The sequence below is a fragment of the Ambystoma mexicanum genome, chromosome 1q, assembly GCF_040938575.1.
Source record: "Ambystoma mexicanum isolate Mex_15411 chromosome 1q, UKY_AmexF1_1, whole genome shotgun sequence".
NCBI lineage: Eukaryota > Metazoa > Chordata > Amphibia > Caudata > Ambystomatidae > Ambystoma > Ambystoma mexicanum.
This window is the reverse complement of record NC_090922.1, coordinates 784,800,031-784,815,469: the sequence shown is the minus strand read 5'-3', so window position 1 is coordinate 784,815,469 and position 15,439 is coordinate 784,800,031. Positions and strand designations below refer to the sequence as shown.

At 50.2% G+C, this 15,439-nt stretch overlaps 1 protein-coding gene across 2 annotated transcripts in view; it reads left to right on the top strand.

Annotated features, from left to right (window-relative positions):
* The window catches only part of IVNS1ABP (influenza virus NS1A binding protein), a 58,888-nt gene that overhangs the window by 31,926 nt on the left and 11,523 nt on the right, over positions 1-15,439 (top strand). For both annotated transcript variants that reach the window (XM_069641362.1, XM_069641363.1), the window contains exons 9-11: positions 4,659-4,770; positions 5,048-5,269; positions 7,511-7,632. In XM_069641362.1, the coding sequence (XP_069497463.1) occupies positions 4,659-4,770; positions 5,048-5,269; positions 7,511-7,632 (456 nt within the window). The remainder of the gene's footprint in view (positions 1-4,658; positions 4,771-5,047; positions 5,270-7,510; positions 7,633-15,439) is intronic.

The window sequence follows — 15,439 nt, the reverse complement described above, 5'->3', positions numbered from 1 at the left end:
CATCTTGTTGCAACATTATGTGCTGCGGCTTATGGCAATGGCATTCGCTATGCATTCTGTTAGTCCCTTTCTGTTGCAGCGCCTGCATCAGTCATGCAAGCTCTCCTCACGGGCACCCGGCATCTGTGTCCTGGAGGGCCCCGGGCTCTGCAGCGCAGCTTGTGCTTGCGCTTATTCCAAAATCAGGGTTCCCCCCCCACTTCGATCCAGCCCTTCCTTTCCTCCTCGGATATGCCAGTTGTCCTTAATATAAGCGCCCATTCACTGATGCAGCGCTTCTCATGGCAGGCGCGGTGCGGCCTCCCAGCAACTCCTATCTTGCCACCAGCCTCCCATCAGCCGTCGGGGGCTACAAGTATCAACTTTTATCTCAGCTGTCGATCTGTTTGCGGAAAGTTGCTTTAGATGCAGCTCCCGTTCCCATTTTATTCCTGCCTCGTTTTTTTGTTGAAATAGGCGGTCAGCAAGCATGCTCTCACACGGATCATTTGTTGGATAGAGGAGCACACTAATGGAGCAGCCTACTCCGTGGCTGCCAAGCCACGCCCCCACCTCCTCTTTGGAAGATAGTTTAACACAGTCGGAGGGTAAAACTAGTCCAGTGAGCCAGGACAGCCAATGTCAATTGAGCAAAGACTAGGAGAGCGAAGGCATTTCTTGAAGATGGCACGTCTTGCACAATGTTCGTTTTGTAGTAAAAAAGAATCGCTGTTGGGCCACAAGCTGGGTGGCTAGTGAGAAGCAAATATGCAAGCAACTCTGCAGGGCAGCCAATGCAAGTCTCAAGTGAGAGCAAGCTACACACAAGAAGCATGTACCCCTAGTTACAAAGTATCTTGAGTCTGAAGAAAAGGGTCCAGCTCGCTTCTGTTTGTGTTGTAGTTATGCAGATCCTGTTCCTGGGCCTCCGTTGGGGACGAGGAGGATGTCTGGGGCCTCCTGCATTAGTCGGAAGGTCGGCGGCAGCAATGGGCACAATTCAGATCAGCGGCACTTTGTGGTTTCAGCTACTTGCAAATAGCACCACTGCAATTCTTGGACACCTTCCTTGCTTCTGGAGTCCAGCCCTGAGGTATCTCAGGCTTGGTTAGTCCTTTGAGGGAGTCCGGAGGATCTTCCTGGAGCTCAATGCACTCTTAGTATGGTGTTTCTGTTCCCTGGCACTCGTTTCTGCAGCAGCAAGTACAGCTGGGGGGCGAGGGGGAGGGTGGGGGGTCGGTCAGGGGTACCCAGTCACGTTTGCCTTTGGGTTCACTGGTCCCACCAGCCCAAGGGGTCGTCCTTTCCGGGCTTCTCTCTCTTTAGAAATTCAGGAAGAACTTGAGCACTGCAGCAGGGCTTCAGCAGGCAAACCAACTGTCCAGGAGGGTGCAGCAAACATCTCGTCCAGTTTCTTCTTTGGTTCCTTCATCCAGTGGTCAACTCTGCCTTACTTTTGAAAGACCTCACGTTTGTCCCATTAATTGACAGCCTAGCTGTCGACAAGGCAGGGTGGCTGCCCTCAAAGGACAGCCAGCCAATCACCTTTTGGGTGCATTCCTGTAACCAAGGAGACTAAGCAGGAGTTTTGGGAACCTCCCTCGCTTCCTGCCAGACACCAGTGACTCCCGCCCAAAACTAAGGGGGCCAAACCTTGTTTGACTCGCAGAGTAAATCTCGATGCACCTTTCCAACACGAAATGGTGGGAAAAAGACCACTGCCATTTTTACAAAATGGACGCCCATGGGTGCGATACTGCAGCTGAGGATTCAGCCTGCGGTTAAAACGCACAATGGTAGGAAAAACAAACCACTGCCCTGAAAGGGATGCTAGGTAACCCATCCAGCACTCGGGTAAAGTCAATTTCACTTTACTACTCTGAAACGTATCCAAGAGAATGTAGTTAAACATTAACAGAACTCCAAAGGACTTAACTGTGACACTGCACTGGTTGTGTCACAATGCAAAATGATGGCTATGGTGTTTGTCAGTGTCCAAAATACATGAGGGAGTGTCTCTCTCAGGATAAAAATAGTCCTAAAGTCCAGCAAAAGAACTGGGGGTCTCTACGGTAGAAGTGAAATGACACAGAATTGAGAATTCTCCCACAGTTCGACTGGTAAATACAAACATACGAAGGACTTCAGAATATGCACCAAGCAATGTCACGTTTGTGGAAGTATTGTCACACTATGAAATACTTATCTTCTTGGGAGAAGATGGAAATGCGTATTCAAAACCAGAACAATGCAGCTACAGTACTGGGATGCATGAAACACAGTATCACTAGAGAACTAACAGTTCTCTAGCACGCAAGTAATCTGTTCCAAGTTAGGTTTACTAGGTGATTGGACAGTGCCAGTGGTTGAATCTTCAAAGTTTTGAGTTTCAGGTAAATAGCTTATTCAGTCTTACTTCATAAGAGAATCCATGACAAGACGACATCCGCTGATCTAGGTCAGGAAAGGTAGAGCAATAATGATAGGTTATTTATAATGCGCTTAATACCCAGAGGTTTCTGTGTGGACCTGGGGATCGAACCTGTGTCGCTCTGTCTTGCTGCCAAGGCGAGCACGTTGCCCCTAAACTATCCTCCCGAGTAAGGACAGTATACACAGTGGGCAGACATTGGATTATCTTTACCCCTCTCTCCCCATCCGCCCCCGTCCCCCTTTCTCAAGACCACTGCTGAGGTTCTGGAATCATTGGACTTTTTCTTCTGTACTTGGTTTTGATCGCAGGAGGACCAGGGGTCGCTGGTGCAAAAGTGAATTTTGGACACTGGATTTAGTCTTGGATTGTCAGTGCTTGAATCTCCGTTCCAAACACCTTCCTGCTGAACTCTCTTGCGATGAAATGAAGACTTCCCTGGTGTGAGCGAAGACCGATTGCAACAGTCGCCAATGTCTCTCTGTGGCAGCGATCTTCAATGGAAGAACAAAGTAGCAGGCCTTGCATGGCTTCGGTTAAGGCAAGAAGGCTCAAAATGCATGATCAGGTGTCTTGTAGTACAAACTGAAGATCCTCAAAGTTCCCAGGCTGGACTTGGAACGACGACTGCAACAAGGTAGCCCATAAGAGAGCTTGTTAGTCCACTAGTTGGGGCAGGTACACTTCTTTCCTGGCCATTTTCATCACCAAGGATGATCTTTGGGTTTCATTCCATCGGAGCTCTAAGGGGTCACTTTCCATCCAATGACTACCCAAATCTGCACTCGCTTGGTCTCGAATCTTGCTGGCCTAGATGGGGAGAACTGTTATGGTCCTTCTACTGTCTTATTCTGTTGGCACGGTCTAGTTGCCTGATCATTTTAAATGGTGTATACACTCCCCTATAATTGTTTTTATGCCATAATTTCTATAAGTTGTGGACTTTTTGCTTGTTGGTTAAATGAATTGTATACTTTCTCACCACTTCACTCCTGTAGAATGGAGCCTGGGCTGCTCTGTCACAACCACCACTTGAAGAGCCCGGCGATCTGAAGGGAATCCTTAGCCTAATTCGGGAAGATCTAAGTAGAACACAACAGTATTCTGCATGCCGTGCACTGTTACTTGGAGAAAAATTATACATGATGACACTGTGCTAAGCTCTAAAAATGGAGGTCGTGAATCACCTTTCATAGCCATCCAGACAGACTAATGCACAATTAAGTAAACAAGATGAGCAGGGTAGTGATGCAAATCTGGCTCAATGGAGCAAAGTTGTGAAAAGGGTACTTTCTTAACTGCCCCAATTTGAGGAGGCTGTTTGGGGACTTATATTGGGCACAGGTGGCACACCACTGCGCTGAATCTAGATGTGCTTCCACAGTTTGGCTGAGTTGAAGTTAAGCAATTTCGAATTTATTAAAACTAGTCCAAACCCTCCCCTTTCCCAGAGTCCGGTCAGTTATCGGCTGGGCCCTTGTGTCGTCCTCCGAGCAACGTGACGTATCCAAAGACTAATTACGAATTAGTGAGGGGCCCTTTTGGGCAATCCTAAGGAAGAGTTTAACCGAGGGTGTGAAACCTGAAACATACCTTCCTGATCTGCTGTCTTGGATCAGTAAATGAACTCTAGTTTCTGTTCCTACTGCCTGTGCACATTCTAACTGCTGCTTTCCTCTGTCTAGAAGAAAGTTTGTCTTGGCAGTATCTTGCTGGTTGCCATTTGCAGTGCGCACTCCTTTTTGTATTTGCATGTGCATGTTGCTTCCTGCTCAATATTACATGTTAGTACAACTCTGGTGTTCAACCCTACCAGTGTTGGGTTACTTGCTTGTTGTATTACAAAGAATTTGCCTGGTTAAATGACAGTTTTATTTATAAGCAATGTAAACGGTGCCGATTGTGGCATGCGAGGCATTTGGACAGGCCTCCTGATCAGATCCATACTATGTGATGTACTTGGTATTTGCACGGTCGGTGCATAAGTGGACGTTTTGAGTGGCTAAACTGTAAGGATCAAAAAATGTTCTGTTATTTTTAAAGTAGTCCTAATACAAACATCTTTGCTGGAATGCAGTACTAAGATTGCTTTCAATTCTATAATTTAGGTGTGCCATAAATCAAGCTCTGGAAATATCTTTAATACATTTCTGGCGGTGTTTGGGGCTCACCCTTACTAAAGCATAGCTCAGTGTGGTGTGTGTTTGGTGTTTGGCTAGGTTTCTGTAGCTGCCTTTTGATTTTGCAGAAAAAAACTCCACGTGAGAACGACAAGCAGATAAATGGAAGTCTCTCCCCCCATGCTGTGGTGCACAGCCCCAAACATGAATGGAAAATCATTGCTTCAGAGAAGACTTCAAGTAAGTGCTCTCCACTTGCGTGCTTGATTTTGTGTGGGATTATACTACGAAGGTACTCGTTTTACAACCCTTCAACTTGCTAAATCTACTTCTAAATTTAATAACCGATATTCAAATTGTGTATTCCTCACCCAGTGTCTTTCAAAATAGTGTAATTGTCCTTTGAAATAATTGTGACTTGCACAAGTGACTGCCTTTTCTAAAGTGAAGCCTGTGGAAGCTGTCCACTGCAAAAGAACAGCTTTTCGAAAGTTTCCAATTTTTCTTTTCATTTTAGGTAACACTTACCTGTGCCTTGCTGTCTTGAATGGTGTTTTGTGTGTGATTTTCCTGCATGGACGCAACAGCCCCCAAAGCTCCCCCACTAGTACCCCACGTTTACTCAAGAGTATGAGTTTTGAGGTACAGTCGGACCCTGTTGAGAAGATCATGTCTCCCATGAAGTATGCTCGATCTGGACTTGGAACTGCAGAACTGAATGGCAAGTTAATTGCTGCAGGTAAGTGTCAAAAAGCAGCAGTGTATTGGTTTTGTGAAATGTTTGCTCCAACTGTCTTGCTGGAACCTTGGACTGGCTGAAAAAAGGCATTCCCAGAGATGCTGTCAGATTTTTGAATGGCACTCTAGCTGCCAATAATGCAGGGATATTGGAAAACCCTTGTGTGATGTCTGAAGGTTATTAGTGAATAGGTATCTAAATAGCATAGTGCATTAATAGGATGCTGTCCTGCTACCTTGACAAGCGGTTTGGAATTAGCTGTACCACCTGCAGGTCTGGTAACGAGATCAATCTACTTTGTCAGGAACACGCTCTTCCTTCGCATTCATCCCTTTTACTTCAGGTATTTCTTTGATTCCTATGTAGGGAGAATCGAGACACTGTAGTCCATCATCCTGCACTTTCCTCCTTTTTAACCTAGTAGTAAATTACCTGGATGGGGTCTCCTTAAGATAGCTGCCACTTGTACCTTACTATATGCCATGTGTGTCTGCGGGGGGCTTGGCTTCATTAAAAAAATGGGCGATGCTGTCAATTCCTCAGATACACACCTGAATTGATGACAATATGGGCTGCTTCGTCACAGGACCAGGGTTGGCTGTATCGGCTGCTCCCTTTGTCCTTGCTCATGGTTTATTTTGGCTGTTGGAATCTGTTGCTGGCTCTTCTAGTCTTCCCTGGTCCTCTTTGCTTTGTCTTCATATAAAGACTTGTTGTTTTGAGCCAATTGATAACAGTGTGTACTGTAGTAGATCACTACCCCACTTTCCCTTCCCATGAATTGGGCCTCAGCAACGCTATTTCTTTTGGGAACCTGTTGAGCTGGAGGAACTTGATAGTACTGAAGCAAGGAAGATGTACACAAGGACCCTGGCCACAGGGCCTTATGAAAATCTCAGTTTCTGCTGTCTTTCTGGCGACTTCTCGATTGTTGCCTCTGCTCCTGGCTGGTAGTTAATGATTTTCATATCTACTGAGATTTTCCGTTTATTCACTGACCCAAATCCTGCGTCCATTGATCCTCTCTGGGCTGGCTTTCAAGCTAGAAATTGGAGCACTTTCATTGCATACTTCCTGTGTATTTTTCTTTTTAGCTATCAGTGTTTCCTAATGTGTTAGAGAACAATTGTTCTGGCCTGAATTACAGGACATTCGAATGCATTTGGCTGCTTGGGACTCCTTGGCTACACCTTTTTAGTATTGTGTAGATGATCACTGGGATAGGTTTTATTCATAGGCGTGAGTGTATTAAAGCCTGTCTTACTGTTTGTATGCATACTGTGTTGTGCCTAACTCAAAATATTTTGGGGGAATTGGTGGTTTTTTTTTATAATTGGGTATACATTTTCTGTATTACTGTGTTGGGGCTTTCTTGGGTGATGCGGTCTTGCTGTACCTGCGATGCAGCTCCCTGGAGTGATGCCGGACTGCTTTGCCACGTCTACTCAAAAGCTGAGTAACTGTTGGAACCCTCTCTTGGCCATAAGGATGGATGTTTCCACACGTCACCAGAAGGCTCTGCATAAATGACCTTAACAAATTATTTTCACCAAAATAGTTCGAGCAGAACTTTGAATCCAACCTAGGGCGCCTCCAACCTATGGCCTCTCCACTTGGTGAGGTCCGCATTTGACTCTTCAAGGCTGGTCCTTAGATCAAATTTGGTGTTGCTCTTCATGTTGGTGGGATTTGCCTCTACCTTTTTACCACTGGAGCAGCTTTCAAAGTCTGAGTTCCGCTCCACCACAAGCAGGGGGGTGGGGGGGTTTGAATGAATTCCTGGGACACTATTAGCTAGGGGATGGGGAAGAAGATCTTACCAAGACTTAGTTCTTGCAGTTAGTGGCCCGCCCTAACGACCCGCCCCCCACCCTATCCTTGCAAGGTACTTCCTTTCTGCCTTCCCGCACTTGCTTGGTGGCTATTGCTCAATTTTTTTTGGCTTGCCACTGTTGGTATTCATGGCAGTTCAGTGGTTACGGGTAATGCAGTCATGTAGATGTACAGCTTTTGTATAGCTCAACTCCTAGAGTTGCAGCAGTGCCCTCGGAGATGGCTAGGTTTTCTTATTAGTTTGTCTTGTGGGTGTTTACACATGCCTTGTAGTATCCATCAGAAAAGGGTTGCTGAAGGCGATTCACGATTCATCGCAAATGCAGGCTTAAAGCTACAAATGATGTTAGTTGTGGTGTTGCCATTGTCAAATTTTGTAAAGCATGTGTTTTTTTTTATTCTTGCCAGGTGGCTACAACAGGGAAGAGTGCCTTCGCACAGTTGAATGCTATGATCCTCGAAATGATTGTTGGACTTTCATTTCGCCAATGAAAACTCCGAGAGCTAGATTCCAAATGGCTGTTTTGATGGTAGGTGACGTTTCCTTTGTTGGATTAAACCTCCCAGTTCTAAAACCGCATATGATAAGGAATGGAAGTTAGGTTTGCTACGATTCGCTTGCTCTGCTCACGCTTTTTACGTTTCTTTCTGAATACATGTGTATACCTTGGTGTTAACCTGTTTTATATATTTATTTATTTATATTTCTTTCTGCCATTGCCTTAGGTTCGTGGAGGCTTTTTTGTGTTTTGACGAGGTTCACAGACGAGCTATTTAGAGGATGCACATTTGTATCGACTGTCTGCAACTGCAACCAGTGCATGGCTTTTGGAGTAACTGACAGATCAAGGTTCCTTTTTTGGGTCTGGGGACAGTCCTTCCAGGGAAGTCATTTAGGTTAAAAATGTTTTATCTTGGGCCAAACCATAATCATAGTATCGGAGCGCCTAGGCTTGTCTTTGCTGCCAGGGGTATCCCATACCTTCTCCAGCATGGGGTCTGGCATGGATTCACATGCTCATGAATATTCCCCGTCAGGCTGGGAATCCTCGGTAAAGAAAAAACCAGTATCAGTTTCGTTTCTGATCTGTCTTTCGTAGTAGTAACCAATCACTGATCTCTGCGTCATACTGACCACAGCCAATGACTGCCCTCTACCTAAGCCCCGCCTCTGGCAGCCATCTTCAGATTTTTACCGCACGTTCAAGTGTTGGGATCCTCGTGCTATTGCTCTCGAGCGTTAGTGCTTTTTTTTTCATGTTTTACTCAAACTTCGATTTTTCGGTCAAAGAGCCTCAAGCTCCTTCATCCGATCAACGGGGACCCGTGTCGGATTCATCTACGGCCCTCAAGGGTGAAGATTTCGTCGAGCTACGCTTTTGGAGGACTCCAGAAGTTTCTCAGGCCCTTCTCGGACATGGCCCAGGAGAAGGGAAGCTCGACGCCCGGAAAGCCCGGGTTTGCCCTGGATGCCAGCGTCAGAATGTCTTTAAGGAGGACGAACACTCCTTTTGTCTTTACTGCCTACATGAGGTCAAGACGCATGTGGAGAAGGACTGTGCGTTTTGCGGCAATATGTCGGAGCGGACCATGAAGGACTGCCATCAACGTCTCGCCAACTGGCTGGAAGGGAAGAGCCTGTTGGGCGAGAAGAAATCCGAGCGGTCTTCTAAGACCTTTGAAGACGCGACGGGGGTCCAACATGGCCAAGCACCGAGAGTTCGCTGGCACCGGGAGCGCAGAACGGTCGGGCTCTATGGGCGCCAGGCAGGGCGCATCCTCCCCAGTACCATCAACCACGAGCCAACGCTCTGGTTCGGGTAAGAGGAAGGCCGAGCACCCGGCGAAGCTCCTGGAGAGGCCCCGGTCGAGCACGGAGGCCCCATCGGCGGGAGAGCGAGGCAGTGTTTCCCCCCCCCCCCCCCCCCCCACCTAAGGTGGTGAAAGCCTTAATCCGGCCAAGGCCTCTATTGAGCCAGTTGCGGCGGCCCTGGCTCAGCCTGTGGAGGCTACACCAGTGGTGGCGACCTCGGGGCTCAGTCTCCCTGCCACCGCGGAGGGAGTCCTCTTTTATGCCCATCGAAAGGACCCCCGTGAAACCTCCGGAGAAGAAAAAGGGGGGGCAGGAGGTCGTCGTGGATTCGGCCTCAACCTCGGAGGAAGAGTTGATCGAGGTCTTAAGCCACAGCGTTGGCGTGGAAGACGACCAGCCCGTCGGGAGGGATCCCGACGTAGTAGACGACGATATCGTCGAGGGTGCCGACGGGGCCCCTGACCGCCCGTCGGACTCCCCTCAACCAGCGCCGCAAGACAACTCGGCGGCCATTTTGTTGGCTATACAGTCCTTATGCTCGGAGATAAGGACGAGACTGCTGTTACCACCAGCGGAGGAACCGCTCCCGACGGAGGACCCGGAGCCAGGCCCTTCTGGGAGCCCTCCCCCTAAGAGAAGATTCACCCTCCACCTCCTTTTCAGCCATCGCGCCCTGTTAAGCCCTCCTCCCCGTCCACGACTCGTGGGGATGATACGGGGACTGACACGGCCGCGACGGGTACGGATGACTAGGTTTACACCGAGGATCTGCCGTCACCTCCCACCCGGGCTTCCCCACCCGACGAGATTGGATCGTTTCACTCCATGATCGCCAGGGAATCCGAGCTCTTCCAGCTCTGCCCGGAGGAGAAGGAAGGTTTCCTTTATCAACGGCGCGAGGCCAAGAGGAAGACGGTCCTCTCTGTGCCTCTACTAGACGATATTTGGGATGCGGGCCTCGCCCTCCAAGAACCCATCCACGACGCCGGCTAGAAGGGATCGGTACGAGAAGAAGTACCGGGTCCCGGACGCGGCCCCCTTGTGCCTCCGGGCACAGCCGACCCCAGACTGTCGTCTCCGTGGTGGCCAGGAAGAAAGCTGGTGGGGGTGGGGGATGCGGCCTCTACGTCGACTTCCCCGCCGAATGGCGAGGGAAAGAAATTGGATACGATGGGACGCAGGGTCATCTTGTCTGCAGCGACGACGATTAAGGCGGTCAACGCCTTGGCTATCGTAGCCCGCTAAGACAGGGAGCTGTGGTACAAACTGGCCCCCCCTGCTGGACTTCCTACCGGACGACAAGAGGGCGGATGCCCTAGAGATCTTGCAGGAAGGTGAGGTGACGTCGGACCACGCCATTACGATTGCGACGGACATCGCCGACACTGGATTTCGCCAGTTGGGCAACGGCGTGTGCCTTAGGCGGCGTGGATGGCTCAAGGCTACTGACTTCCGTCAAGACGTGCAGACCAGAGTCTTGGACATGCCGTTCGATGGAAACAACCTGTTTGGGAAAACAGTGGACGATTCCCTTCAAGCCATCAAAGCAGACACGGAGACGGCCCGGGCTCTTGGGGGTTCTCCAGCAACGGCGGCCGCCCTTTCGGGGCGGCGGAGGCAAGGGTGCCTCCAAAGGTTCCGGCGGCGGATTTTCCACCTACCATCAAGTGGCCCGTTCGGCGTCGCAGGAAGCTTACAGGGGACGAGGCAAGTCAGGCGGACCCCGCCGTCGCCAAGGAGGTCAAGGCGGCAAAGCCTCGTCTAAGCAGGACTGAACCGGCCGTGGGGTCGGGCCCCCACCGAAGCACCCCGGTGGGAGGCCGGCTGGCGAGCTTCGTCAGCGTGTGGGAGTCCATCTCCACCGACCGTTGGGTGCTGGACGCCCTAGCCCAGGGTCACGCACTCGAGTTTCAAAGAAGGTGCCCATGCGTCCCCCCTGTGGCCGGGAAAGAACATCACGTCCAACTTCTCTTGGAGGTAAAGGCGATGCTCAGGAAGGGCGCCATTGAGCTTGTCCCAAAGAGGCTTCGGGGCTCCGGAGTTTACTCAAAATACTTCCTCGTGAAGAAGCAGACGGGAGGATGGCGCCCCATCCTGGACCTACGACTGAACAAATTCATCAAGGCACAGAAGTTCCGGATGGTCACCTTCCAACACGTCCTGGGTCAGCTGGAGGAGGGAGATTTCCTGTCGTCGTCGGATTTGGAGGATGCCTACTTCCATATTCCCATCCTAAAGGGACACCGAAAGTTTCTCAGGTTCGTGGTCCAAGGGCGTCGCTATCAGTTCAGAGCCCTTCCCTTCGGACTAAGGTCGGCACTCAGGGTGTTCACCAAGTGCCTCGCACCGGTGGCGCCGCAGCTGCGCCGAGAGGGGATCCACGTCTACCCCTACCTGGACGACTGGCTCATCCGAGCCAAGACGAGGGAGCTCGCCGTAGAGCACACGGCAAGGACCGTCCAACTTCTCACGGACCTGGGATTCTCCGTAAACTACGCCAAGTCCCACCTGGTGCCTGCACAAGACGCACTGTTTCTGGGAGCGAAGCTCGACAGTGTCGCTTCTGGCCTCCCCGTCGGGGGAAAGGACGAGGGCCATTCTGGGCAAGGTATAACGGATGCTGGTTGCGGACGCGGCCAGAGAGGTCCATCAAGTCCCTCCTTGGAATGATGTCTTCTTGCATTTACCTCATCCCCCTGTGCAGGCTCCGGATGCGCCCGTTGCAGGAGTTCCTGGACGCCGGGTGGATCCAGACGACGGGCAGCTTCGAGGAGAGGATCACACTCGACGAGAGTGTCCGAGCGATCCGGTGGTGGGGCACCCGCGCACATCTGATGGCGGGCATGGACTTCCAGACCCCCGGCCACCAGGAGACAGTGACCACGGATGCCTCCCTGGAAGGGTGGGGAGCGCACACCGAGAATCTGCACGTGAGGCCTTCATATCAACGTCCTGGAGCTCCGTGCAGTGTTTTGGGCCCTCAGGTCCTTCCTTCCGTCCCTCAAGGGCAAGGTGGTGAGGATCCTCACCGACACCACCACCATGTTCTACATCAGGAAACAGGGCGGAACCAGGTCCCCAGCCCTGTCCAGGGAGGCGCAGGATCTGTGGCATTGGGCCGTCGCCCAAAGGATGTTTCTGGTGCAGTTTCATCTGGCAGGGATAAAACACCATCGCCGACTCACTCAGCAGGGAGCTGCGCTCGTGCCATGAGTGGGAACTACGACAAGATCTAGTGGACCGCCTCTTCCGACGGTGGGGCACACCCCAGATCGATCTGTTCACGACGGCGACGAACTCCAAGTGCCGGAGGTTCGCCAGCAGGTTTCCCCAGCCGAGGAGCATGGGCGATGCTTTCTCGTTCCCCTGGGAGGGCCTGTTCCTATACGCGTTCCCTCCATTGCTGATCCGGCTCATCAACCAGCTCAAGAGCTCCCGGTGCAGGATGATCCTCGTCGCACCTGCATGGCCGAGGCAGATATGGTTCCGGGACCGTCTGGATTTGTAGCGTCCCCGTCAATCAAGCTGCCAGTGGACGCGGATCTGCTCTCCAGGGAAGGAGGCGCCATCCTCCATCACGACCCGAAGTCGCTGAACTTGCAGGCCTGGCTCCTGTAGCGTTAGAGTTTGGAGGATACGACATACCGGCCGACTGCAGAGAGGTTCTTGCAAAGGCCGGGGTGTCCTCAACTCTTAAATGCTACGGACACAAATGGAAGAGGTTCTCTGTCTGGTGCCACGCACAGAAGATTAAACCTCTGCGGATTACGGCTCCCCAAGTACTGCCGTACCTACTGACGCTGGCCAAAGCTGGACTGGCGCACGCGTCCATCAAGATTCATCTTGCTGCGATCTCCCGATACACCAGAACCACGGGGCGGGCGTCCTTGTGGTCTCATCGTCTGGTGAAAGAGTTCATGAAGGGACTGTTCAGATCGTTCCCGCCGGTGAAGGCTCCGGCCCCGGCGTGGGAGCTCAACGTGGTGCTGACCAAGCTCATGGGACCTCCGTTCGAGCCTCTGCACTCTGCCCTGTTGAAGTTCTTGTCGTGGAAAACAGCGTTTCTTGTGGCCATCACCTCGGCACGACGGGTGGGAAAGATCCAGGCCCTTTCCTGCAAGGCCCCGTACTTGACTTTTCACGACACAAGGGTAGTGCTCCGGACGCACCCCTCATTCATGCCCAAGGTGCTGTCGGACTTCCACCTCAACGAACCCTTGGTGTTGCCTGTTTTCTTCCCTTCGTCGCCGGCTGAGAGGACTCTGCACTCGCTGGATGTGGCTTGAGCGCTGAAGTTCTACGTGGACCGCACGAAGGGTTTTCGGAAGACGTCACAACTCTTTGTGAACGTTGGACCTGTCAATCAGGGGAAGGCTCTCTCGAAGGCTTCCATTTCCAGATGGCTCTCCGGCTGTATCATGTACTGTCATCGGTTGGCAAACCGACCCCTGCCTGGCCGTCCGAGAGCCCATTCCACCAGAGCGATCGCAGCTACCACGGCGTTCCTATCTGGTGTGCCCTTGCTGGACATCTGCAGGGCTGCTACGTGGAGGTTGACGCACACCTTCACGAAATTCTACTGCGTCGATCGGGATTCCAGGGAGGAGTCCAGGGTCGGCCAAGCAGTGCTGCGCAACCTGTTCGCCTAAGGTGAGCCTGGTGAGGAGGTAAGATTTGCTTAATGTTGAATTTGATGTAATGCTTAATGTTGAGCCTTTGCCACCTCCTGTGGTTGTGCATGTGTGTACTGCTATGTGCTCTTTATTCATGAGCATGTGAATCAATGCCAGACCCCATGCTGGAGAAGGAACAAGTTACTTACCTGTAACTGTTGTTCTCCAGCATGGGTCTGGCATGGATTCACATGTGAACCCACCCGCCTACCCCTCTGCGGCTCTTCACTTGGTCATACTGCCACTTCATGTGCTACCAAATCTGAAGATGGCTGCCAGAGGCCGGGCTTAGGTAGAGGGCAGTCATTGGCTGTGGTCAGTATGATGCAGAGATCAGTGATTGGTTACTACTACGAAAGACAGATCAGAAACGAAACTGATACTGGTTTTTTCTTTACCGAAGATTCCCAGCCTGACGACGGGGAATATTCATGAGCATGTGAATCCATGCCAGACCCATGCTGGAGAACAGTTACAGGTAAGTAACTTGTTCCTTAATCTAAGCGAGGGAGAAGATGAGAGGATATTAAAATGGGAAGTAGGTGTTAGAAACATGGGGGTGGTGGGGGGAGGATGCAGCAGGGGAAAGTGTGGTAGCTTTTCTGGCTTAAAGCACTTTTTTTTTTTTTCTTCTTTCCTACAGTGTCTGGTCAAAGGACCGAAAAGAAGGATCGAATTTTTTTTTAAATTACATTTTTTGGGGGGGGTTCGTTTATGGAAAACGGGATTTGGGGGGGGGGGGGGCAAAAAATGTTGCTCCTTTTGTTTTCGGTCCTTTGGTGTCGACCCTTTGACCTTTCAATCCTGTGGTTGTCGATCCTTTGATCTACAACCCTTTCCTACCCTTGACCTCAATGGCACAATCACCTTTGTTATGGCTTTAACCTGGGAGTATTTTTGCTTTAGTTCTCTTAAGCCACCTACATTTGGTGCACTGGTCAGCCCATGTTTCAGTGCATTGAGACTGTCCTTGCGCGAGATTCCTTATTTTTTGCTGTTTTTAAAACCTTTTTTTTTTTACTTTAGTATACCCCCACCTTAAAGCAAAGCGCTGCAGGGCTTCCAATTTTTTTTTTTTTTTTTAGTAAACGTTTTTTTAAAACTCTTGGATTTGCCTAGGACTGGCTGATGACAGGGGGGGGATTGTAAGTGTTAGCATTCTTTTCAATGCACTCCTGTAAAAGTTTACTTAGTATTTGTGCCACTATATTTATTTTCGGTACCTTATGCTCAAAATCGTGGTTTTCGTTCAGCCCTGCCAGCTTGTTTAGCCCGTCTCTTCTCCGGTCCATTTAGAGCAATTTATGGGGGGGGCTTGCATTTTTTTGCTGGATCCAGCTTGGGTTGTGAGGTTGTGTCCTGGCTTGATATGAGGGTCTGGGAACTTTCGTGTCTCAGTCCAGTAACAAAGGGGACGGCCTAAGGTAGGGCAGGACGGAAAAGGCTTCGCTAGTACTTTTGTTTATGGTTCAATTAACAAAAAAAGTAGAACCTTTACAAAGCAGAATATAACCTGTACAATTGTGATTGTTTCTCCTGTACAAAGTTAAGTATTACTTCATATTAGACAAATAAATGTGTTCAACAGTTTAATGTTGGGGGATAGCCCAGAAACTGGTCCTTTTGGTTATCCCTTTCAAACCAGCCTACAGCTGACCCTATTAAGGTTTTTGGTCATAAAGCAATTTGCTTTGATTCTTGCACAAAATTGTTTTAACTGAACAAATTGGGGTTTTTTTTGTCTAATATGAAGCAAAGCTTTGTACAGGAGAAACAATATCACACAAGTGTACAGGTGTGTTGTAAACACACTACATAAACTTGTATGTGTGCCTTTTGAATCTTCAGTGT